This window comes from Arvicola amphibius, chromosome 8 (assembly GCF_903992535.2).
Source record: "Arvicola amphibius chromosome 8, mArvAmp1.2, whole genome shotgun sequence".
Classification (NCBI taxonomy): domain Eukaryota; kingdom Metazoa; phylum Chordata; class Mammalia; order Rodentia; family Cricetidae; genus Arvicola; species Arvicola amphibius.
In genome coordinates, this window is record NC_052054.1 from 84,894,549 (window position 1) to 84,919,686 (window position 25,138).

Consider the following 25,138-nt stretch of genomic DNA (forward strand, 5'->3'; position numbering starts at 1 on the left):
CGGGCTGCCTGTGCTTACCCGCCCATTCTGGCTGGTTGCTGTTGTCCCTCTTACCTTTCATCTTGGCATGTGCACTCTCAGACTGCTGAGGGAAGACCTCGAGGACATCAGAAAGTATGCCAGGCAGGCAGAGTAGGAAGATGGAGGTGGAAGTGACCTTGGAGTACACGCCTCTGTGGTAGAGAAGGCAGTAAGAATTGAAGGAGGCACAATTCGGGCTGTGATTTAGTCAGCCAAGCCCACAAGGAGCTCCGGAGCCCACAATGCTGCGTCCCAGCTGCGGGGAAAGAAGCAGGACCCGCAAGCTCCACTTGAATCAACTCAGGATGCAGCAGCCCCAGGGAGGGAGGTGCGACCTTGGGCTAAGTTACTTTCTGTAGCTGAGAGCAGTCTCTGTGGGGAGACTCAGCTTTGAGTGGCCTGGCTGGGCTGCCAGTCTTGTCTGGGCTCAGCCTCTCCCTCCCACCCCCCCAAGCTCCCCACCTCCCCTTGCCCCATCCCCAGCTCCTGGCTCCAGTGCTGGCCCCAATCCAGACTTTGCAGGCAGAGGACAAAAACTGCCTGGCGATTACTTTTCAGGAAAGCAAACTTGAAGTGTTTCCATCTTGCCTGGCTTAGTCAAAGATGGCTGAAAGTGAATGGTAGCTGACATTATTGGAAACACTTCCCCTTTCCGATTCATGAAAGCCTTCCAAGGGCTGCCATTTGGTTCTGAGATACAAGCAAGATTTCTGCAAAACCAAAATAGCATTAGGGAAAAAAAAATAAAACAACCTGGCACTTTAACACTCTAAAATATGTTCATACCATTTTCTGTCGATTTAATTAAGATATAATATGTAAACAAGAAAACACATGCACTTGTAAGCGAGCTCTGAAAAATAGGGACCATCATCTTAGTGGAGACACACGGCATGGCCCTCATTCCAGAATATTCCCCCATGTCTCTGGTCACTCAGAACCCCACCCACATCTACCCCCAGGGCAGCTGCTGATCTGATCCCGCCACCTGAAATTACTTTAGCCTCTTCTGGAATTTCATGTCAGTAAGATCTTTGACTGTGTTCTCTTTTGTGTTGGGCTCCTTTGCTGCTTGGTCAGTGAGAGCTTCCATGTGGCCTGCATCTTGGCCTTTTAATCTCACAGGTAAGGAGTTTGTTGAACGGATGTGCCCTCGGCCCTGTGTCCACACACCTGTGGATGTTCCTCTGTCAGCTTATCCGCACGACGTACAGGGGCCCAGACAGTGCTGCACCAGTGAGACTCAGGCAGGAAGTGTAAGAGGGTGCCATGAACCAGGACGGCGAGCTTCACTCTACCCCAGCATCACATAGCTCCCAAGAAACTCCAAGAAAACAATCCCACTGGATGACTGGTCCATTGCGCGTTTTCTTCTTCCATTAAGTGCTTCAAGTGGTTTCTTTGGCTGCATCCACCGAGCTACATTCATTCCCCCTTTTTTTAATTTGGGGTCCTGGTCGCTGAGAGACAGGCCTACACGGCAATCTGTTTGGGCACATGCATGTCAAACGGACTATATATCATGACATCAGACATTTTGAGAAAATTGCTTTTCCACCCTGAATGCCAAGTCATAAATAATTTCAGGGTAGGAAGAGTTCTGGTAAGCATGTGTTTGACTCCAAGGAATGGTCTGTAAATACTGCAAGCCATCGAATAAAAATGAGGGGGCGGGCAGATTTGTGGGGGGTCCCTTCCAATCTGGACCTGGCTATAACTTATTCTAGCAGGTGCTTCAGAAGCGTCATCCAGATTGACTTTAGCAGGGGTGTGCGCCCCTCCCCCACCACTAGAAGTGTGGCTAGAGGAGGGGTGCCCAGCTGTACCCTTAATCCCAGACTTGACCTCCTCCTTGGACAGCAGCCTCCTCTTTTGAAAGGTGACACTTCCCCCTGGAAATGGCCTGACACTATTCACACGCTAGTCATACCCCTTCTGTGGGGTGGGGGTGGAGAAATGAAGGCTGCTTTTGTAGTGTTTGCCAATTTCTGTGGTGTGAATATTTCCCCTGAATCCAATTCTAAGTTTCCATGTAAAAAAAAAAAATTCCTTTTTACCTGCTTAGAAGTATAACATGGAAAAAAAATAAGCTCAGAAAGAAAGCAAGAAATGGGGCCTGGTGGTGTGCTTGTCTGGCATGTATAAAACCCTGGGTTCACCCCACAAACCTGGCATGTTGGCATACCCTGTAATCCCAGCCCTCAGGAGGCGGAGACGGGAGGATCAGAAGTTCAAGGTCATCCTCAGCTACACAGCAAGTCTGAAGGCAGCCGGGCTACGTCTCAAGGAAAATGAAAGGGAAGTGGTACTGGCAGGTACAGGAGAGGTAGGTGTCCCTCCAAGAGGACACAGGAGGGACTTCAGAGACATTAGTAGATTTTGGCATCTTCTACTGGGTGGTGAATCCCTGGGTGTTGGTGTTATTGTGGTTATTTCATTATTTGCAGAGCTGGGCCTGCAGGGCTTCATGCATGCTACACAGGGACTCGATCCCTGGCTGCAGCCTCACCCGGCTGCTATTCTTCATGGTGTCGGTATTATATGTTACATGGTTTTTCTTGCATAAATGAAATATTTCTTGTTGAGAAACCTTCTGAGGGAGCCTTGGGAGCTTTGAAGTTGCTTTCACAGCACACTCGGGTAGGATTTTGCTGCAGGCTGTGGAAGCATCCCTTTTCCTCTTGCATGCCGTTGCCTCGCAACAGACTCTGCTGCAGAAAACAGAAAGGAAATGGAAAAGCCCTTTAACCTGTCCGTGAATTGCAGGACCTGAGTTCTGCAAGGGACAAAGCCCTCTGTAAAGACGGGGACAATGAGAGAGCCAGTTCAGGAAGTGGTATGGTTGGGGACTGAGATGCTCAAAGGTGGGTCAGAGGCCTTAGGTCTGAGAGGGCCCTGAGAAAGCAGGGACTCTCTCCAACCAGGACAATCTGGAACTTGAAAGAGCTGGGGAGGGTAGGAGGATGGGGGCCCCAGGGATCACTGAGGGTATAGCTAAGGGAGAGCCACTAGGAATGGGAGGCTGTGTTCTTGGGCACGGCCTACCTCTTGCCCTAAGAGGTTTATAGCTGAGTTCAGTTTCTCTGGGGCTCAGACTTCTCTTTCGCGGCAACACTGTGCACTGAGATGGACTGTGAGTTTTTCTGCTCGTCCCTCATCGGGTCAAACCCTTTCCCAGGACCACAAGGCCCAGACCCAAGGAGGGTCCACACAAGTGAGCCCTTCTCAGTGTCCCAGGCACTGCCCACCCTCAGGCTGCAGGCCAGGCTCCTCCCGAGGGCTACCAAAACAGACACCTACATCCCACACCCAGCAGCAGCCAAGCCCCTGGGGGCCACCTTATCATCCTCGCCAGTGGCCAGCTTGAGTCTCTCTCTAGACGGGCCCAAATTTGGCAGAAGTCAAAGTGTCCCATAATTGTGTTCACCGAGACCTCAGGGTTCTCCCAGGAGACCCCATGAATCAAGACGTAGGAGAGACACTAGGAGGAGCTGGCTAGAGCACCAGGGTGTCAGATGCCCCTTCGACAGAGCTCCCTCCTCCAGACTGACACCTGCATACTCCGCCAGCCAGGCGGGGAGTGTCTGAGGATTTCATTAGGAGCTCAGATTACTATCAAGTTCAAGGGGATGCGATGAAGTTATGAGCTCTCCGTTAATAAGGAATCCCATTTCCCCTCACGGTTGGTCTTTGTATAACAGACGTGTTTCTGAAAATGGAAGAAAGGACAAAACAGCAAGTCATTACGTAGGCCAGCAAGCCTCCCCCAGCAGATGTTAGGGACAGCGATGGGGCAGGGTGCCCAAGGCCCTCCCTCCCCACCCACCACACCCTCCGCAGAGCCAGCTGCTGTAGCCGGCCCCATCTGCTCCCACTCCGATGCAGCTCTGCCCCTCTGTGCTGAGGAAGCATGGAGCCTCCCTCCTGCTGTGTAATAACTGATGACCATTTTTCTCCAATTAAACTGAAATTGAAGGATCCTCAGACTTCGACGCCCAAGTAAAATAATTAGTGCTTAAAATGTTAATTGTGCTCAGATGTGCATATGCCTGCGGAAGCGATCTGCAAGCCAGCAGGCAGGTAGGTGTCCCCCCTACACCCTGCCCCCACCCAAGCAAACCGGCCTCCCCCAGGGATCCCCGAGTGGGCTGCCCAGGGCAGGACCCTGAACTCATTCTGACAGTGTGACTTTGGGGTAATGCTGAGAGACCCTGTCTTGAGTGGCCCTGTCTTGTCCCTAAACTCCCATTCAACCCTCTTGGTGGCCACTCTTCCCAGGACACTGAGAGATGCTGGTGGCTAATTAAACCCAAAACACCAAGTCAGCTGTGGTCCTCAGCTCTGCAACCCACCAGGCCAGCAATGTGGATTAGTAAGACATCCAGCACCCTCCAAATAGGGACTGTAAAAGCAAATCATCAACAAAGCTAGCGAACACCATGTTTTTCCCTACCCCGTGTCTCTCTGTCTCAGAGCTCGGCACACATGCGGTCCTAAAAGAGTAATTACAGCAGAATTGGTGTTGCCCTCCACCATGAGTGGAGGCAGGAGCATCATTCTTTACTGTGGGCAGTGAAGGGTTCCTGCCTAGCTAGTCTGTGCCTCTTCACCCTGTCTCCTATTTGGGTGGGATACTCTACAGGCAACCTGAGTCCCAGGAGGAAGGGATGTGTGGCTCACCCACACTAACCCCAGCCCCTCCAAGCTGCCCACTGCTGGCTGTGTAGAAAGGAATCCATTTCCACTGGGACTCTGTATGTGTGTTGCGTTGCCCACGCGTGAGCCCCAGCGTGAGCCCCAGCTTCCAGCTCCACAGAGATCACAGGCCTAAGAGGTTTTAGCGTTCTTTATGCTGTGCGTCCCAAGGAAATCCACTTAGGGATTCTGTGTTCCCTGATCCACCACATAATAAGATTCCTTCATCTCTTGTTGTCATGGGAAATACATATTAACTGATTAATATTAATGTGGTGGCTGATTAATATTAATATCGGAGGCGATCCATACTTCACAAGCACCGATGTTGATGAGCGCGACCCAGCCCAGACAGCTGTCGAGCTGACGGTTCCCAAGGGAGAGCACAGAAGCCACGAATGACCCCTTCCCTCCACTGTCATTCCTTACGGACACCCTGTCATTAGCCGTGTCTGTCAGGGCCGGCAAGGAATTGTGTTTGGACTCTGATTGTGGCAATTAAAATCCTCACCGTCCAAGACAGCGCATTTTATCATTTAAATAGCATTTTACATTCTCCTAACATATTTCGCCGGCAACATTGTTAAATTCGGTGATAAAAGGTTATTTTTTTGCTTTTGAAGTTGAAATACGTTACCATTATCCCTTATCTGCCTGGAATTAGGAAGGTTTTCCGAACTTGATGTTCGGAAGGTTTCATTATCAAAATTTGCCAGACTTTGTAAAGCAAACAGTCTTTCTCCTTTTTCCACCTGTTTTAATCAGAGGTGGACGGAAGCATTGTTCTGACATTGGTGGTTGTTGGCAGACGGGAAAGGACATCAATGTCCTTCCCAGGAGCCAGGGTTCGATCCTGAGAGCTCACACAGGTCAGTGGGAGACTCCCACTCTCCTCTCACTAGGTACCACTGTTTTCAAAGTCCCATGTGTTGGCCCTGAGCATCCTGGAGGGTGAAAAGGAGGTGGAGGAGGGGGCTGCTTCTTGTATTTAATTCTATGGTGACACCACAGTCAGAGGCAGTACCTTCAGCCAGTAGAAGGAAGCCAAAGCCCGCCTGTGGCTCTATAACAACTATAGATGCTGCCCTTGCTGTCTGGCCTTCTGCTACCCACCCTTGCCGGAACTCCGTCTGAAATCTTTTTCTTAAAAGTTTGAACACCACTCACCACCATCCATCTCCATCCCTCGCCACCACCATCAACATACCATCCACATACTATTACACACACACACACACACATGCTCCATGGACCTCCATGCACTACCCCCCACCTGCCATCAGCATGCTAACATGGGCGTTCTGAGCACCTCAGCACCTCCCAGTTAAGTGAGCTCTGATCCAGGGCCAGCACCTTCTATTTTGCGGCAGAAACAAAAGCAGAAAGATTGCCTTGAGTTCACAGTTGCAGGAGAGTGGACAAGGTAAAGCACATCACAGCAACCCTGTCTATGGCAGCAGGAGTGTGAGGCAGTGACTGTTCACATCATGAGAAACCAGGAAACAGAGAAAGCAGGTCAGAACCGGGGCGGGTGTAGCATCCAAAACCTGCATCTACCAGCCATGACCTCCTCCCTAAAGCCTGCAAAATATAGCATTACCTACTAAGGAACAAGTACCACAAACACTAGCCTGGAAGGGACATTTCAGATTCACATCGCAGCACACTTTCTCCCCAGTGCCAACACCCCTGGTCATCCTGGACTGTAGCCTCTTATGGGCAACCTGCCCTTGCTTTGCTATTCTAGGTCATGGGAGTCTCCCGAGGATGAATCCCAGCAATTTGCTGTGCATGGATGAGTCAGTTTTGGCCTGTAACTGGACCCCAATTTTCCCTCCCTTCCACCTACTTTCCTTCTATTTTGGTGCCAGGATGAGGATTAGTTCTGCCCACGAGGAGGTACACACTCTCCCAGACTTCTGGCCAGAGGCGGCTGGGTTCTATCCAGATCTGTCACGAAGTGAGCCTTGAAGTTGACCTCGGTTCCTCGGAGCTTTCTCTCTCTCTCTCTCAGCAGGGCAAGGGCCTGCTTTTCAAAGAGCACTCTCTGCCCATCATTTGAGACAGAAGCCAGCCTAGGGCCACTCTGTCTGCAGCCTGTCTTTCTTCCAGGGAGCTCAGCCCTGCAGAGCCATCTAGGCTGACCCATCTCCGCATCTCTCACTCAGGGATACAGGAGGGCATATGGCTGAGAGCTCAGGATGCCATCATTAGGGCCATCCATCACCATAAGCTACTTCTCTCACTCAGGGGATTTCTGGCTTCTCTGGAACCTTCTCTAAAATCCTTTCTCCCTGAAGACTCAGGCATCAGAAGCCCTCTGGTGCCCCAGCAAACTCGCAGCTACCTGATACCAGCTGTGTCCTGCGCTCACCCTGCGCCCCGTGTATATTGCTACCCAGCAGCTCCCACTCCCACCCTTGGTACCCCAATCTGCTCCCAAACAAACAGTAAACGTGCTAGTCACAGCTGGAAAGCATCCTTGGCATGATTTATTGCCATCGTTCCAATATTTTGTTTGGAGCAGTAAACCTATGGATATAAATCAAGTCATTAGAAGGAATGACGTTTAATCCTGCAGAAGGTGCCTCGATGGGCAGAGCAGCTCAAAACTCATTAATTCTTGAGAGGATGGCCCGCCCACCCACCCACTCCTCAACCCTCACGGCACACAGGCATGGGAGGCCAAAGACACAGACCGCTTTTGTTTCTTTGAGTGGCATGTGTCATGACCCAAAGAAGGACCCTAATATCTGTTTGGTGAACCCTCCTCAGGTGGTGTCTTCCTTTCTTCAGAAACACGCACAGCCAGGAGGGACCACCTCTGTGCCTGTCTCTTCAGCCTCAGGACAGCTGTGATGGTTGGATTTCAAAGGAGGCAGAGAGCAGCTCAGAATATCTTTGTCTTTTCACAGTGACCCCAGCCACCCTCTGGGTGCTCATTACATGAGGGCCAAGTTCTGTCTGCAGAGGCAAACCAGGTCTAGACGTCCAGCCTCAGGGCACTAGAGGCATAGAAAGGCTGAGCCTTGGGAGGAGTATTCCATTGCCCCTCCACCCCAACCCAGCTAAATACTGGAATCGAGGTCCCTGCCCACCTTGTCTCCCCCAGATGCAACTGGGAGCATCTTCCTTGAGGGAGTTCCTGAGAAGACTGCCAGATTCTAAGTGTGAACTTTCTGGGTGACCGCCTGATATGCGTGTGCCGGGTCAGTGCTAACGAGGGCGGTGTCACATGTGACAATGGTGGTGTCGCGGGACTGGACTGTGTGGTTTCTCTGCCGCCTCCAAAGCTGAGGTGGGAGGTGGGCATGGTGGCTCACGTCTATCATCCCAGCACTCAGGAGAATGATCTGTAAGTTTGAAGCTAGCCTGGACTACAGAGTGAAAGTCTGCCCGCCCCCACCCAAAGTAGATAGATAGACAGACAGACGGACGGACGGATGGATGGACAGATTGGATGGATGGATGGACGGACGGACGGACGGACGGACGGACGGACGGACGGACGGGTGGTGGGTAGGTGGATGGATGGAAGGAAGAATGAAGTCAAGCCAGGGTGTACAGCCATATACTGGCTAATGAGCACTATTTGGACCCAGCATCTACTGTTTATAGTGTTCTGCCTTCAGGTTTGGGATAACCCAACATCAGTCTTCAGACCTACAGGTTCCTTCGTCCCTGACAGAATTCGCTCTGTGGGGAATTGGACTGTTTGTCGGAGGCTTCCCTCCGCCTACTCATGCTTGCCCCGACTCCATTAGTCAACAAAATTACCCCTCCCCACTCCTCTCCTGGTCTATCATTTCCCATCTACACTATGACGTCGATCCTAATCCATTTCCCCATCTCCTTCCCTCACTCACTTCTGGCTGTTTCTGAGGTGCCCCAGGAATGACCTTTGAGCAAGTAACCCTTAGAAACCCATCCATTGCTTTCTCAGCCTTGTAGTCTGGGTCCTAGGAACCGTCAGCTGTCTTGGCCCAGGTCCGACAGCGCACGGGGCCTGTGGGATTGATTAAACGTGAGTGTATTGTGTATAGAACACTCAGCCCCATGGGGAAGGTGGCTGTTAGCTGCCTGGGATGGTCTGGGGCTAGTGTGCGTGGTCCACTTCTTCTCACAGGCCAGACGAGGTCTCTTAGGGAGAGGACTCCAGGGAACTTTGTACCGTGAGCTGGGCTGGGCAGAGCAAAAGGCTGGCTATCACAAAACCAGACACACAGGGAAGGGGGCATCTCCATAGTCAGCCACTGCTAAGTCCATTGTTCATCTCTGTATTCTGGGATCTTATGGCTTTCCTACACATTCAGCCCAGAGGCCTCCTGGGTGACTCATGCCCCATCCTTGGCTGCACCTGACTCCAAGAAGGCCTTTCCTTTACAAAAGTGAACTGTAGCTATTAGCAGAGAACAGCTATGCTGGCCTCTCCCTGCCTCCTCCTGGTGTGAGTAGGCCAGAGAGTTCTCAGCATCGCCTCTGAAACCCAGTCTGTCACTGGGCACACAGAATGACCCCTGGGAGACAGAGGCTCCAGTGTTCAAACGCTGGATGGATGAGAGGACCCTGGTAGTGTAGTCAGGACTGGGAGACTAGGGGATGCCTCTGGGTACAATCAGTGGTCAGCATTGGCCACCAGTGCACAGCCACCAAGGATCAGAGCACCCACTCCTAAGCCCCTGGAAAGGCCTTAGGCAATTCTGTGAGTGGCGTGGGGTGGGGCGCCTCCCTCAGGACAAAGGTGGCCTGTAAGCTTAGAGAAGCATCCACTAAGATGGATTTGCTCTTGTGGCTCTACAGGGTATCACAGCCAGCAGCGGTGACAAGTCTGACAGCCACAGGACAGCTCAGTAATTGACGCTGCTGCCCAGACGGACGACGAGTCTGAGGCCAGCCGGAGCTGGAGAGATCATTATCTTTAGGTCAGGCCACCACAGTAATGAGGCTTCCCCACTGACGGCCTCTGCAGGCCAGTAAGGGAGACAGTGAACACATCCGTCCTCGGAGTGACCAGCACAGGGCTGCCTCTCAGTGGAGCCCCCTCCGGCTCCAGTTCCCAGGCGATTCCCTTGTTTTTATTCCCTGGGACTCTAGGGTTCACTATTATTTAAACCGAATTTACCCCCTTCCTGCTGAGATGATAGGAAGGTGCCACCCACCAGGTACCCTGTCCTATAAGCAGCCACATTCACCCTCTTCTGTTTATTTTAAGTTTGGGTTCTTTTACACAAAGTCTCATGTAGCCTAAGCTGGCCTGGGACTCACTATGTAGTTGAGATTGTCCTGTTGCCCTGTAGGTAGAGTTTTCCTGTCCTGGCAGCTGCTCTCAGAGGCTTAATATTAATTACAAATGCCCAGCCAATAGCTCAAGCATATCACTAACTAGCTGTTACATTTTAAGTTAACCCATATTCCTTATTTATGCTTTGCCATGTGGCAGTACCTTTGTGAGCATGGCACGTTCATCTCCTGCTCCCTCACCTCTGCCTGGTGACTCCTGACTGACTCAGCCCTCCTTCACCCCTTCATTCTCAGTTTGGCTTTCCCACCTGACTTCCTGCTCAGCCACTGGCCTGACAGCCTTTTATTAACCAATGAGAGTAATATATATTCATAGTGTAGAAAGGGACTGTTCCACAGCATTGCCCCTGTCCCCGTTTCTCAAGTGCTAGGATGATAGGCATGTGAACCCAGCTCCATCCATTCCATTTGATTCACTGGGCACAGCCCCGCGCAGCTGTGACTCCCAGGCCCAGTGCCTCCATCCTGTTTCCTGGCCCTCCTGTCACTCTGGCAAGAGCTAGCTACACACACACACACACACACACACACACACTCACACAGTGAGAAATGGGCTCCTGGACATGTATGTCTATCCAGCCTCAGTTCATCCCCTCCTTCTCCTCCTGCCCTTACACTTGGGGAGCCCCTAAGTACCCCAAACTCTACTGGGACTTGTTTCTGAATTTCAGCAAAAACACACCAGAGTCCCATTTAACACCCAAGCCAGAAACGGGAAACTGCCTCTCTCCACTCCCAGCCAGCCCCCTGTCCTGCTGGTACCCATGTGATTTGGAGCTGACTTTCTATCAGTCCAGGAGGGTCTTGCTCAAAGTTCACAGTTGCTGTGTGTGAAATCCGCTGCAGTGGGAATATTTACACCTTGGTAGTCATCTCAGAAGGTCAGACTCCTCCCTACCCAGCTGCTCAGGGAGGGAGCTGTGGAGCGCTCACCCCCTCTGCACTAAACTGAAGTATTAGGGCTTGTCCTTTCCCAGTTCTGTTTACTAGCATCTGGGCCAGGCCTCGGGTGCCTCTCACTGGTCAGAGCATCTTTGCCTGATGGATTTTGCAGGTCTATCTTCCCCTCCTCACCACACAGTGCTGCTTGAGTTCACAAGCCCAGAGCTGAGGTCTTGCACCCTGCAGGATAAAGTCTGGTGCCTTTAAGACCATAAAGCCCCTTGCTGGCTGGACCCTTCCAGTCTTTCCAGTCCTGCCTTTTACAATACCGTTCAGTCTCTGCATCTCTGCCTTCACTCCATGAGTTTGGCTCCTCTCACCCTGTGACTCTGGATCCCTTCACCGCTCAGCCTGGCTCCCTTCACCCCTCAGCTTGTCTCCCTTCATGCCCTGGGCCTGGTTCCCTTCATGCTCTGGGCCTGGCTCCCTTCATGCCCTGGGCCTGGCTCCCTTCACCTCGTGAGCCTGGCTCTCATGAGGCAAAGCAGCTGAGCTCTGCCTGGAATTGATTTCCTTCGGGTGCCAATGGCTATCACCTTATTTCTTGACTGACTGGCCCTGCCTGCTGCAGCCCCCAGTCCTACAAGCACATAAGAGTCACTTATTCCTGCCTTCCCTCCTAACTGGACTGAAAACTCCATGAGTCAGGGACTAAACTGTCCCCCTTCCTGGCTAAGACACTGTCACCAATGGCAGCACACCGCCTGGCCCGGCTAGGTGCTCGCTCCCTGTTGAGTAGGTTAGGGGGCGAGCACATACATGGTGGAGAATAGCACAGTGTTCTGATGTCGTGCACAGCAGGCCAGCTGCCTGAGGAGCTGCCAGTGCAAGAAGTAGAAATAGAAGCTCCGGGGGCCACAGGGTGTCGCCTGTGGGTGCCATGAAGTTTGTTCCTGCCTGCTTTCTACACTGCTGCCACCTATCCTTCCAGGTTTGCGTTTAAGAGCCCCTGAAGGAACGACAAGGCACATCTTTTGCTAAGTCCTGTATGGAGTCCCCGAGACTAGCAGGGATGCCAACTCAAGTGCCCCCTACCCTGTGCATGCCACATCACATGGCAGAAAGCTCACTGGGTGGAGAACATGTGTACACCGTGACACCTCTCTTTGTCATGAGTGCTGTATTGGATCATAAGACATGTCAATCAAATCCCAGCAGTACACACGCTGAAGTACAGTGATCATGTGTGTGACCTACCCCAGACACAGTGGGTATCACCCAGACTATACACAAAGAGGCACTTCAGCTGGAGTTCCTCTACAGCTCTCTCTGTAGGTGGGCAGGGCATCTGGAGGACTGACATGTTTAGGGCTTCCTTCCCCCACCAAGTGATGGGCAGGTGGCTGATGGTGGGTCCAGCGGGGCAGCTGCTGGGTTCGCAGACTAGCCAAGCGGCTGGCTGGTTGACTGACAGACAGCTTTTACAGGCCGGTCTTTGACAGTTCCCAGGGAATTCACAGCCCAGGCTGAGCTGACAGGGAACTACCGAGTTGAATCGAGAATCCTAATAACAGAGGCAGAGAGCGGAATTACTAAACAAAACGAGAAGCAGCCAGACCCACCGGGCCAGTGCCCACCATTCAGAGATGGGGAGATTCCTACTTCCTTCCTCTCTTGGTCCTTCCAGAGCCCCTGAACCACTGCAGCAGTTGTGCCCGGGAACACAGCTGCTGGGAAAGGGACCAGGATATCCCAGCACCGGGAGCTGGCAGCTTCAAATGTCCCATGCCACCTGCGCCTTTGTGGACTTGCAGGATGAGTGCTTTTAGCTCATTGTATAGATGAGAACACAGAAATGGTGAGACTTGAGCACTCACATCTGTCTGTCTGTCTGTGTCTCCCACAAACCTTATAGTCCCTCGCCCTCATTCTTCCTCTTTTTTTAAAAGATTCTATCTATCTATCTATCTATCTATCTATCTATCTATCTATCTATCTATCTATCTATCTAGTATCCTGACTGTAGGCCAGAAGAGGGCACCAGATCTTATTATAGGTGGTTGTGAGCCACCATGTGGTTGCTGGGAATTGAACTCAGGACCTCTGGAAGAGCAGTCAGTGCTCTTAACCGCTGAGCCATTTCTCCAGCCCCCCCATTCTCCCTTTTTGATATATTGATCCCTCATCAAATGATGTGACTAATACTCAGAGACCCAGGCCTGATGCCACATATGTGTTATCCCACCACTCAGGAGGCTGAAGCAGGAAGATCATGAGTTTAGGGCCAGCCTGGGCTACACGGTGAGATCCTGACTCCGACAACTAAGAACAAACTCTCCAGAGAACTTTTCTAAGCCATGTCCTGGGATGATTCCAAACTTAGAGATCACTGTACCCTCTGCCACGGATTCACGTGTTCCCCAAATTCATGTGTTTGCCAACTTAATCAACTCAACAGATTCATACGATGATGATACTTGGGGGGAATTAGAGTTAGGTGAGGTCTCAAGGCTAGCTCCATCCCTGGATAGGATTAGGGCCATAGTGAAAACAGAAGGACTGAATTGGGGGACAGCTCATGGGTAGAACACTTGCATGGAATCCACCAGCAAGAGACTGGGCGTGGCTCAGTAGTAGAGTGCCCGTGGTGTGGGATGAGCCCCAGGGTCCAGTCCCTAGAACTGCAAAAAGAAGAGGAGAAGGAGTTAAGAAGAGGGGAAAGCAACCTGAGTTTGCAAGCTTGTGCCCACCTGCATGAACTGCCCTCTGCCATGCTCAGCCCCGGGTGCCAGCCATGCTCTCGGGCTTACGGCCATTAGGACCGTGAGCCAACTGAATTGTGTTTTATCTGTTACCGAGTCTTTGGGCAGTTCAGAAAATGAACCAATGCAAACCCTCATCTGACTGAATTCACTTAGAGTCAGGACACCTGGAGGACATCGACCCAGAGAAGCCAAGGCTCCGGGTTGGAGGACAGACACCACCGCATAGACGTTGCTGCTGTGCCACCTGGGAATGACGGACTGGTCTGAATCCCACCTCCCACCAAGTGCCCATGCCAACCACAGAGCCAACTTCAGAATCCAGGGACAGCTGACATCTGTGTTGGGCACAGCTCCACTAGCCAGAACACCCCCCACAAACACACCACACACACACACCTTGTGCAGCCATGTGGGCATGCCCTGCGCCCAGTTCAGGCAATGCCCTGTAATCTAGCAATTTAGTAAATTGAATTTTCCTGTGAACACACGTGAGGATTTAAAGCCTTTTCGTGAGGTTTCTTTCATCCAAATTTGGTGCCTAAAGCCCAGGCTGCTCTCTAATTGCCGAGCACTTGGGTCTTTCATTTTGCATCTAATCTGCATACATTAATGGTCTACCCATGCAGAGGTGCTTTTTCACCCGGAGGCAGGCAGAGGTCCCTGGGAGCAGCTCAACCCTCAGCCCTGGGCCAGCAGAGACCTCAAGGTCGGAGTGACCTGGGCCCTTGGGAAGAGTGTCCACAGCAACAGGACCCCAGCCTGATGTGCCACAGACAGCTGCAGCCAGTCAGGGGTATCTGTGTCAAGGGGAGGCAGGGCTTCGTAGCCATCCAGCCGTGAGTGGCAGCAGATCCTTCTGCTTGGACTGCCCCATCCACCTGATCCCCCAACTGGCACCTGCCAGTCTGACATTCAGGTCCTTCCAGGCCACGGAACTGCACTAGAGAAATACTTGGAAAGAGTTGGTGACTCTGGCCAGAACCCTAGCTGCAGTCTCTGCAAGGAGAGGCCCAGCTCCTGTCCCACATCTGGTACCAACACAATCTGTTAGCATCAGCCTTACCCAGGCATTTATTGAGTCCCTACATATACGAGGCATTGCTTCAGTCTAACAAAGGCAAACGAGTCAAAGCCTCTCCCCTATGGACATCAAACTCCAACACAGTCCTTCAAAAACCCAAAGATCCCCACCCCACCCTGCTCCACCTCTGCTGCCAAGATCTAGTCTGCTCCTGCCCTGCCCTGCCCTTAGGACACTCTACAGACCCATAAAAACATTTCTCCTGATTCAGATTGAATTGCATGCCCTCCCACAATGCTAACGTCTTCACCCCCAGTACCCATAACTGTGACCACACAGGCTCTCTGCATACATACCAAGTGAAGGCAATTTGGGGGGTGGGGGAGGAAGACAGCCATGGAAAAAAAGTAGTCAGAAACTGAACTTACATTGCCCAAAGCCAAGGAACACCCCAGAAGTGTCAGAGGCTGGCAGAGACAGGAAGGCTCCTCTCCACAGACTTTGTGGGGTGGGGAGGCCCTGGCAACGGCCTTATTTCTTTAATTTATTTTATGGATATTGAATGGTTTGTCTGCGCGTATGTATATGTGCTGCATGAGTGCCCAGTGCCCTCAGAGATCAGAGGAGGGCGTCAGATCCCGTAGAACTGAAGTTACGGAACCACCATGTGTATGCTGGGCCCCAAACCTGAGACTTCTGCAAGAACAGCGAGTGCTCTTCACCACTGAGCCAGCTCTCCAGCCCCAACCCCTTCTTTCCCCGACTTCCATCCTTCCAAAGGGACGGAATTGCTTTGGTTATCCTCCTCAGCCCAGTGTGTAGATACTTAGCGGCAGCAGCCACAGAGGAAAGGAGTCGACTTGTCCAGCTCAAGGGACAGCAGCCTGCATCTTCCTGTTGCTGTGAATACATATACTAGGTGCAGTTAGCGTTTAGAACGGTAGATAATAAGAATACCAAGGACCTGCCTAGTAGTGTGGGTGGGCCTTACCCAGTCAGTTGAAGGCCTTGAAAAGAAAGAAAGATTCTTGTTCTCAGAGAAGGAATTCTGCCTTCAAATAGCCTTTTGACTTGACCTTCTTCTCTGCCTGTCAGATTGTCTGTGTAAGCTGTCATCCATGACGAACTCCTTAAAACCTCTCCTTTCCCCTCACCTGTTTCTCTTCTTCTCCCCATGCTCTCTCTCGCTCTCTCTGCCCTCTCTTTCCTTCCTCCTTCCCTTTCTTGTTCCTTCTTTTCCATGTATGTACATCCTGTTGGGTGTATGTTTTCTCAGACTCCCAGAGAGCAACCCCTCACTCAGGAACCGGCCATTTTTCCTGTAATACGAAGTCCGGCTGCTCACTCAGCACTGGTCCCATACAGGGCTGCCCTGTGGCGCTGGGTTCTGTCCAGAGCATGTGTCGGGCGTGGCCTTCTCATCAAGAAGTGGAAGCCTTGGTGCAGACTCTGAAACCTGAGTTGCCCAGGACACGGGTGGCTTTGCTAGTCCTGGGGGGGATGTGAGGGGTGGTGAGTGTGGGCTCAGTGTGTGTAGCAAGTCTCCCAGGACCCAGACGGAACCAAGGGGAGTCGCCTGGGAAGCCCCAGAATGAACGAGCATGCGGACAGCTATGAGGCATCTTCAGCCCAGAGGTTATGGGAGGTGGAAAAGGGAATTTCCAGAAGACCAAAGAATCAGTGATGGACTTGAATGTAGAACACCCCCTCTGCCTCTCCTGGCCCTAGACTTCTCCCGCCCTTCTGTTTCTGACTCCTTCACAGTGGCTCTCCCTCTGTGGACCCCAGAGTCCAGAGTGGCAGGACTCTCTTGTCACTGCCCACCAGGACGGTGACCTGGGTAGTCCATGCGGCTCTCACCTCAAGTGTGCCATTCCTGAGAACACGAGGCATTTTCAGCCCTTTCTAGGTACCCTGTTCCTTTCCCACCCTGTTAGTGGCAATGTCTACGCAGTCTAAACACAGGGCTAGGCCCAGTTGCCTCCCCCAGTTTTTGCTGACCATTAGGGATTGGGGTTTCGGTATGGACCCCAGTCGACCTCCTTATATCTCTGCAGAGGGGTACACATAAGATCCTTTTACCCAGAAACCCCACATGCTAGTGAAGCCACTTTCCAACCTGGTCACAGACTCAGACTGTCCCTCCTGATTGTTAAGCTGTGCATGCCAAATATGCCGGCACACACCTTTAATCCCAGAACTTGGGAGGCCAAGACAGAGATTGCAGGTTTGAGGTCAGCCTGGGTTGTTTAGTGAGACTGTCTCAAAAATAAAATAGAGGATGGAAAAGAGGAAAAGGTGGAAGAAAGAAGAGAAAAGAAACCTGACTTTGTGGGGCTGGGGTTGTGACTCAGTGGTGGAGCCCCTGCCTAGAATCCCCCAATGAGGGGTTCATCAGTAGATCACTCATGCATGAAGTCCTGAGTTCCATCCTCAGTGAGAGAGAGAGAGAGAACGAAAGAAAAAAATAAAGGATGAATGAACCTTTGCTTCCCCTTAGCAAGTAACTAGAAAGGTTTTCAGCCAAAATACTGAGAAGAAAAAATTTCAGGCAATGAAGAGTTGGGAGCACGGAGCGCATTTGGCAGTCCCCATAACTCACGCCTTGTTTTTTCTCACTGATGCTCACTCTTCTCACGTTGTGTGTGTTTCTTTGAATGTCATCTGTCCAGAAGGAGGAAGGAACAGTTTATTTCCTGCTGTGCAGAGGGTTGTAGTGCCCTTGCAGATTTTAACATTGTGCCAAGAGTAGCAAGTAGGCGACCCAGACACCAAGAGCAGAGAGAGGGTGTGGCAGACCTTGAGGGAAGGTCTCCTGGGTGAGGGTGGGAGACATCCATGTCATTGGAGAAAAGGGGTGCTGGGGATCACAGTTTATGTTCCCAGCAGGCTCACTTCATTGTTTCTCTGAGAGTGAAATCTAGGACAGGCACCCTACTACTGAGCCACACCCCAGCCCCTCACTGGGGGATTCTAGGCAGGGGCTCTACCACTGAGCCACACCCCAGCCCCTCACTGGGGGATTCTAGGCAGAGGCTCTACCGCTGAGCCACACCCAGCCCCTCACTGGGGGATTCTAGGCAGAGGCTCTACCACTGAGCCACACCCCAGCCCCTCACTGGGGGATTCTAGGCAGAGGCTCTACCGCTGAGCCACACCCCAACCCCTTGGTTAGTTGTAAGAAAGCAATCTACCCATTGAGCCACATTCCCAGCCACTGCTTTTTTCTAAGCTGATTCAGGCTGAGCTTGGGCTCATTCATTGCTCAGGCCAACCTCGGACTAGTGCTCCTACTGCCTCAGCCTCTTGAGGGCTAGGATTATCATGTTTCATCATGCCCTGCTAAGTTCTGTTTTTGTGTAGCTGCTGTTTATTTAGAGCCTAGGAAGCAGGGACTGGAGGTGGCTATATTGAAACCATAGCCTCCCTCTTCTTCACAGTCCCATGCTACTGATACCAGTCCTGAGGACAGTCAGAAGCGATGGTTAGCTGACCTTTCTTGGGTGTTCCATAGAGTTGTCAATGGTTCTGAAGTACAGTGCTTGGGGCAGGCACTTCATGCCTTAGGATACTCTGGTTTCTGGCTTTGGCTTGCCCAGAGCCTCGGCCTTTATTTAAGCAACACATGGAAAAGCCGCTCCCGCCGTGTGAGAGCTGGACCGCTGGCATTGGGGAGAGTCCCTTCGTTACAGTTCTGTTTATTCAGAAGTAGCTGTATGGGAATCAAATCAGTCACCTAACGAGCTGCCCTAGGTTTCAGGGTTGGGATTAGGCAGCTTCAGGCCCACTCACCGCTCCATGTGAGCTCAGTCCTTTTATCTGTTATTAACCCCAAGGTAAATTTTCTTTTCCTAGGGGGCTCTTGCAGCCAACTTGACTTGGTGGGCAAATGTGTTTGGGGTTGTGTCCTGGTGATTGGGAGGCAGCATGTACAAGACAGGGTCCTCCTGTCCCCTCTGCACGGGTGAAAAAAGAGACAGGGCCCACAGCCCTAGCGGCCACAGCCTGGCTTTGCTGAGTGATGAGAAAGCCCCGGCAAGCGGCTCGTCAGCCCCACTCCTGGCCAGATTTAGCATGACTCATTGGCTCCAGAAAAGGAATATAAATAAGCACCGTCACACCTTGACAGGTTGACAGGAGTGACAACCGGAGTAAATCCCCGTATCCAAGACTCTGAGGGGGAGAGGTGATTTAGCAGAACCCGCTGCCGTCACCAGAAGAAAATAATTAAGGAACGCCGTGGTGGAGAGGGAAAGGGAGCGGCTGCAGCGGGTCTCTTCTGGTGAAGGGATCTGTCATCGTTGGCAGCAGGAGAGGACCCTGCACACCAAGGAGAAATGAGCTCTGGAAGCTTGTGCTGAAGCCAGGGGATGGGATGCGGAGTGGGGAGGCCGGTGAAGATGGAATAGACTCATCTATTGTGAAGGGACACTGGGCGAGGGCTTCACCTCTAAGCTGGCCCCCACTGCTCACCCCACTTCTGCACGGAGCTCCCCCACCAGGGAGGATTGTTCAGAAGCTTTCCCATGTGTATATGCATGTGCTCATCACACATAGGTTTGGGAATACCCAGAAAAGCGGGCATGCCCTCCTTTATTCCAAAAGGGCATCACTTGTACCCAACCCAGCAGAAGAAAGTGAGAATAAATCCAAGGTTTGCCTCTGCTTCCCTCGGTTAAGGTTTGGGTATGAAACGGCCCCCACGGGCTCGTGTTTTGAACACTTGGTTCCCAGCTTGTAGTACGGTTTTGAAGGCCATGGTGCTTTAGGGAGTGGGGTCTGGCAAGGAGAAGTGGGTCACTAAAGGTAGGACTTGGAGTTTATACCCACATCTCGTTCTGCTCAGTTCACCACTGTGGGAGGAGTCTGCCTGATGCTACAATTACCATGACTACTACATTGCCTCTCCGGCCATGGTGGTCTGAAATCCCTGAGGCTGGGCACCAAGATAAAGCCTCCCTCTGACTTCTGTCAAGTATTCAGTCACAGCAGCGAGAAGGTTCCCAATACCTTACCTCACTTGGGAGCTGGAGAAGGTTCTAGAAGATATGTATGGTAGCCCACACCTATGGGCCTAACAAGGAGATAGGAGCAGGCAGTTTGTGAATGGGAGGCCAACTTGGTATAAAAGTGAGACCTGTCTTGGAAAAGAAGGTTCTGGCATCTGGGGAACTGGCTTAGTTAGCTCAATGTTTGTGGTGCAAGCATCAGAACTGGGGTTCGGCTCACAAGCATCAAAGTAAGAAAGTCAGGCTTGACAGTGCTGGGATGTAGGATCCCAAGGGCCCAATGGCCAGTAAATCTAGCTGAAGTAATGAGCACCAGGGTCAGTGAGAGATGCCCATGAATAAGGTGGTCAGTAATGAAGACTATGCTCTTACATGCACGTATGCATGCACACACACACACAGATACACACACAGATACACACACAGATACACATAAGTGCACTCATGTACACATAACAAAGTAAGGTAAAGAATAGTTTAGGGAAACACCAAGTGTGTTGACTATACATACGTGGCCACACACAGTGATGGTTCCAAAACTTCAGGGCATTTAGGCTTTCCATCCCAGAAGGAGCCTTGGTTGGCTTCCTTGCTTGCTAGTGAATGAAGGAGATGTGGGGCATAGCCTCAGACTGGACACCACAAGATCAAGGCCACAGTACTGAAGCCAGAAACTGGATCCCACAGAGAAATTCAGAGAGTCGGGGTCAGCGATGACTTGGGTGTCCCCCTGTCTACCTACTATAGCCACTGCCCTCTGCCCAATACACAGAGACATCAGGGAGAGTGCTGGCCTCAAACCCACTCCTTCCCTGCTGGGAATCAGTCAGGTATGGCTGAGCACAGTCCTCCAAAATGCTAGCCCTCACTCTGGCTCTTTGCTTGTGAGAGAGGCAGCTGTTTCTCTGTTGTGACCAGATTGCAGCAGAGTTTCAGGACACAAATGTCCACTTCAGGACCCAGGACCAGAGTCCCTGCCATCTCAGTGGACAGATAAGATCTAAAGTAGGAGATCCCTCACCAGAAGATCTGCCTTCCCAACCGTGGATTGCCCCTCGGCACACTGAATGATTAGAAGCAGAATTCCCCGTCCTGGCCAAAGGCTCACTTTCCTACAACACGTTGTCCTGGGTGACCCCTGCCCAACCCAATGGGACCTCTCTGGTGGGCAGAGGGAGCATTCCAGAGCTTGACCAATGTCATGGTTTGGATATGAAGTGTCCTCCAAAAGGCTTGTTTTGGTTTGAATGTGAAAGGTCCTTCAACAGGCTTGGGTTGTTGAACACTTGGCCACCTGGTGGCGCTGTTTGAGGCTGTGAAACCTTCGGGACACATGACCGAGAAGGCAGATGTAAGACTATAGGGGCTGGCTAGAGGACTAGACCCAGCCTCAATTTGGGCCTGCGATCTCTGGTTTCCGGTCAGCTGAGAGAGAACAGATTTCATCTCAAGCACACAGAGAAGACAAGTAGCAATGCCTCGCCCACCATGCGCTTTTGAGTCAAAACTAAATCCTCCTATGGTTTGTGACAGAAACAACAAAAGCGTTAGTACAAGGTTCGTGTGTTAGAAGCTTGGCCCTCAGCTCTTGTTCCTATTTAGGAAATTCTGAGAACTATGGATGGTGAGACCTAGCTTGACAGAGTGGGTCACTGGAAGTAGGTCTTTGAAGGGATCTTGTCCCAGGTCCTTTCCTGTGTAGCTCTCTCTGTTTCATGGTCAGCTGACACATGCTTCCACCCTCCTCTACCTGCACGACACTCTGTCCAAGCCCATGAAGCCAAGCAACCATGGTCTGGTCCCTCTAAAACAGTGGTCGTGATTAAATCTTACCTCTTAAAAAAAAAAAGATTTATTTATTTAAATTTTCTCTGTATGGGTATATGCTGTATGTATATGCACTACATATGTGCAGTACCCACAGAGGCCAGAAGAGGGCACTAGAGTCTCTGGAGCTGTAGTGCTGGGAATTGAACCCAGGTCCTTTGGGAGAGCATATTTCCCCTTTTAGTTGGTGCATATCAGGCATTTTGTTATAGCAGCCAGAAAAGTAATCGACACAGCGACATACAGATCTCTCTCCATCTTCCCCACATCACCAATCAGCACTTGCCCATGCCTCGGCTCTGCTCACACCTTTAGGGGACACCAGGATGAGCCAGACATGGACATCACACCCCTGACTGTACCCAGAAGGCCAGAGCTATGACGGGGATGTCAAGGCAAGGGAACCTCCCAGGGATTACAAGCATTGTCATCTTCAAGTATGGAGTAGGCTGTGGTGACAGGCATGGAGAGAGACCCGATGGAGCCTTGTATTAAGTACTCTGAGACTTGATGACAGGGTGGGATGGAGCATGGCTTTAAGGGGTCCTGCATGTTGGGCTGGACAGGTATGTGGTACTTCCACACTTAACTTCCATGGCGTAACACATCTCTCCTCCCTTGCTTTCTAGGCATGAAGTTCAGCATCAGGCCCCCGCATGTAAGTTCTGAGAACCCTATAAATCACAGGTGCCTGGGGGGGGGGGGGGGGGGACGTAGGAGAGGACGGGAAAGACAGTTCAGAGCTTACAGCAAATCCCTTTATAGGAAGAAGAACGTGCCGGGTCCTTTCCAGGAGCCTCGGGAACAAAACCCGGGGCTTTGGATCCATGAATTTCCCTTCTCTGGCTTCTTTGGACTGAGCTAACAGACACAGTAAATCCGAGCAAGCCTCCTGCAGGCCACCATCTCTCTCCGCCCACCCTAGCCAAGCCAACGTTCCTGGAGGAACTGCACCACCTTGTGGTAGAAATTATATTTGCCGTTCAGGTCCCACATTTTTGCAATTTTGTGTGGCTGGCAGGTCTGAGACCAGAGGCTCACACCAGCAACACCAGCCTGTCCTCACTTCCCTTTCCTGGAGAGAAATTTAAGCCAGAGTGTGCACTCGGGAGGCAGAGGCAGGCGGATCTCTGAGTTCGAGACCAGCCTGGTCTACAAGAGCTAGTTCCAGGACAGGCTCCAAAGCTACAGAGAAACCCTGTCTCGAAAAAAAAAAAAAAAAAAAAAAAAAAAAAAAAAAAAAAAAAAAAAAAAAAAAAGCCCCTGCCACGTGGAGGGCCAGGGTCATGTGACCCTCCATGCCCAGGTGTCCTAAACATCCCTAACCACTTCTCTCCTTGTCCCAGGATGGCCACTTGAGGATACCCACAGAAAGGGTCACACGCAGTTTACCTAGCGGATCCCCAAGAGGCCTCCAACTGCAGGTGCCTGACCAGCCTCGACCTCACCGGAAGGCGAAGGCGGCGGGGTCTCCTTCGCGACTCCGGCAGCGCAGGCGGAGACTGCTCATCAAAAAGATGCCAGTTGCAGGGACCATCCGAGGCAACAACTCGTCTGAGACCTTTATCCAGCCGAGATCCCACACCATGGACAGTCGCTGGATCAGCCTGCACCAGAGCCAGCAGGAGCGCAAACGTGTGATGCAAGAAGCCTGTGCCAAGTACAGGGCCAGCAGCAGCCGCAGAGCGGTCACTCCGCGCCACGTGTCCCGCATCTTCGTGGAGGACCGCCACCGCGTGCTGTACTGCGAGGTGCCCAAGGCAGGATGCTCCAACTGGAAGCGAGTGCTTATGGTGCTTGCAGGGTTGGCCTCATCCACCGCCGATATACAACACAACACTGTTCACTATGGCAGCGCCCTCAAGCGCCTGGATACTTTCGACCGTCAGGGCATCATACACCGTCTCAGTACCTACACCAAGATGCTCTTTGTCCGGGAACCCTTTGAGAGGCTGGTCTCTGCCTTTCGAGACAAGTTTGAGCACCCCAACAGCTACTATCACCCTGTCTTTGGCAAGGCTATCCTGGCCCGATATCGGGCCAACGCCTCGCGGGAGGCACTGCGGACTGGCTCCGGCGTGCAGTTCCCAGAGTTCATCCAGTACCTGCTGGATGTCCACCGGCCCGTGGGCATGGACATCCACTGGGACCACGTTAGCCGGCTGTGCAGCCCCTGCCTCATCGACTATGACTTCGTGGGCAAGTTCGAGAGCATGGAGGACGATGCCAACTTCTTCCTACATCTCATCCAGGCGCCTGGGAACCTGACCTTCCCGAGGTTCAAGGACAGGCACTCTCAGGAGGCTCGGACCACGTCGAGAATCACCCATCGGTACTTTGCTCAGCTCTCCTCCCTGCAGCGACAGCGCACCTACGACTTCTACTACATGGATTACCTGATGTTCAACTACTCCAAGCCTTTCTCGGACCTGTACTGAGGGGTGAGGCCCGCTGGTCAGGGGAGGGCTTTGCCTGCCCACTCACCCGGCCGTAGGCACGCCCTAGTCTCTAGGATAGACCGTGGGTCTCAGAGGATGTGAGGTGTAGTGACTGGCCCTAGGTGAGGGGACAGAGGCCCAGACGTTGGACCTTGACTCTTGTCCCACACCCATTTCCTCATTGGGTTGGCTGAGCTTGATAACATGGATGTTCCAAGAGCTCAGCCAAGATGCTGACCAGGGAAGCCTGAGGGCCCCAGCGGTAAGGAATGTCCTGCCTTCCCTTAGCCTTTGCCTTGTCCCAAACCACGTGGTTTGCTGCTTTTCTATGACCCAGGGAGAGGCCGGAATAAAGCACATGGTTTTCAGAGCAGTGGTGTCTACTCCATGTCATGCCGTGAGGTCACAGGGACCTTGTCCTACACTCTGGGGAGTTTTAGAATTTTATTTTTCAGATTTGTTTTACTTTTGAGTCTATGTGAATATATACACGCGAGTGCAGGTGTCTATGGAGGCCGGAGGTATCAGATTCCCTCAAAGCTGGAGTTACAGGCAGTTGTGAGCCCCTGGAGGTGCAGGCAACCAAACTCTAGTCTGAACTACGAGAGAGAGCGCGGCTTGAGCTCTTGGCTTTGTTCTGTGAAAACAGGATCTTTCTATGTAGCTCGGGTTTGGGGGCCGGGGGCGGGGCTTCATTCCTTTCTCCCAATCAGCCAAACCGCCTGGCCTGGGGGCGGGGTTTCATTCCTTTCTCCCAATCAGCCAAACCACCTGCGGGCCCTCCTAGAGGGAAGTCTCTGAGGAAGAGACAGACCTGTTCCCACTGAGGGAGGTGTGTCACACCTTCCAGGAGGCCCTCTGAGGACTGCAGGAACAGGAGCACACTCTGCCAGCTGCCCACTAGGGCCACTACCGGGGCCCATTCAGCACTGAGAACAGCGGTCAGTTCCTGTGGTTTTCTCATTAGGGAGTGATGTTGTCCTCCGTTCTCTGGACATCTGACCTCCGCTGACTAAAGCTATAATCTGCACAGCCTTGACCCTGACCATTACTCCAGCACTATCTATTCACCTGACTGAACACTTCAAAGCTGGCGGTTACCCATCCTTTGGGGGAGGGGAAGGCAAAGCTGCAGGTGAAACCACTCCTAAAGTGTATAGTTCTATGCCAGAACTGATT

General features: G+C 52.0%; 1 protein-coding gene across 1 annotated transcript in view; it reads left to right on the forward strand.

Annotated features, from left to right (window-relative positions):
* Chst8 (carbohydrate sulfotransferase 8) overlaps positions 1-23,959 on the forward strand; it is a 74,413-nt gene extending 50,454 nt beyond the window's left edge. Inside the window, exons 2-3 of the mRNA XM_038340769.1 lie at positions 22,151-22,179; positions 22,868-23,959. Coding sequence (XP_038196697.1) covers positions 22,151-22,179; positions 22,868-23,959 — 1,121 coding nt within the window. The remainder of the gene's footprint in view (positions 1-22,150; positions 22,180-22,867) is intronic.
* The last annotated feature ends 1,179 nt before the right edge of the window (positions 23,960-25,138 follow it).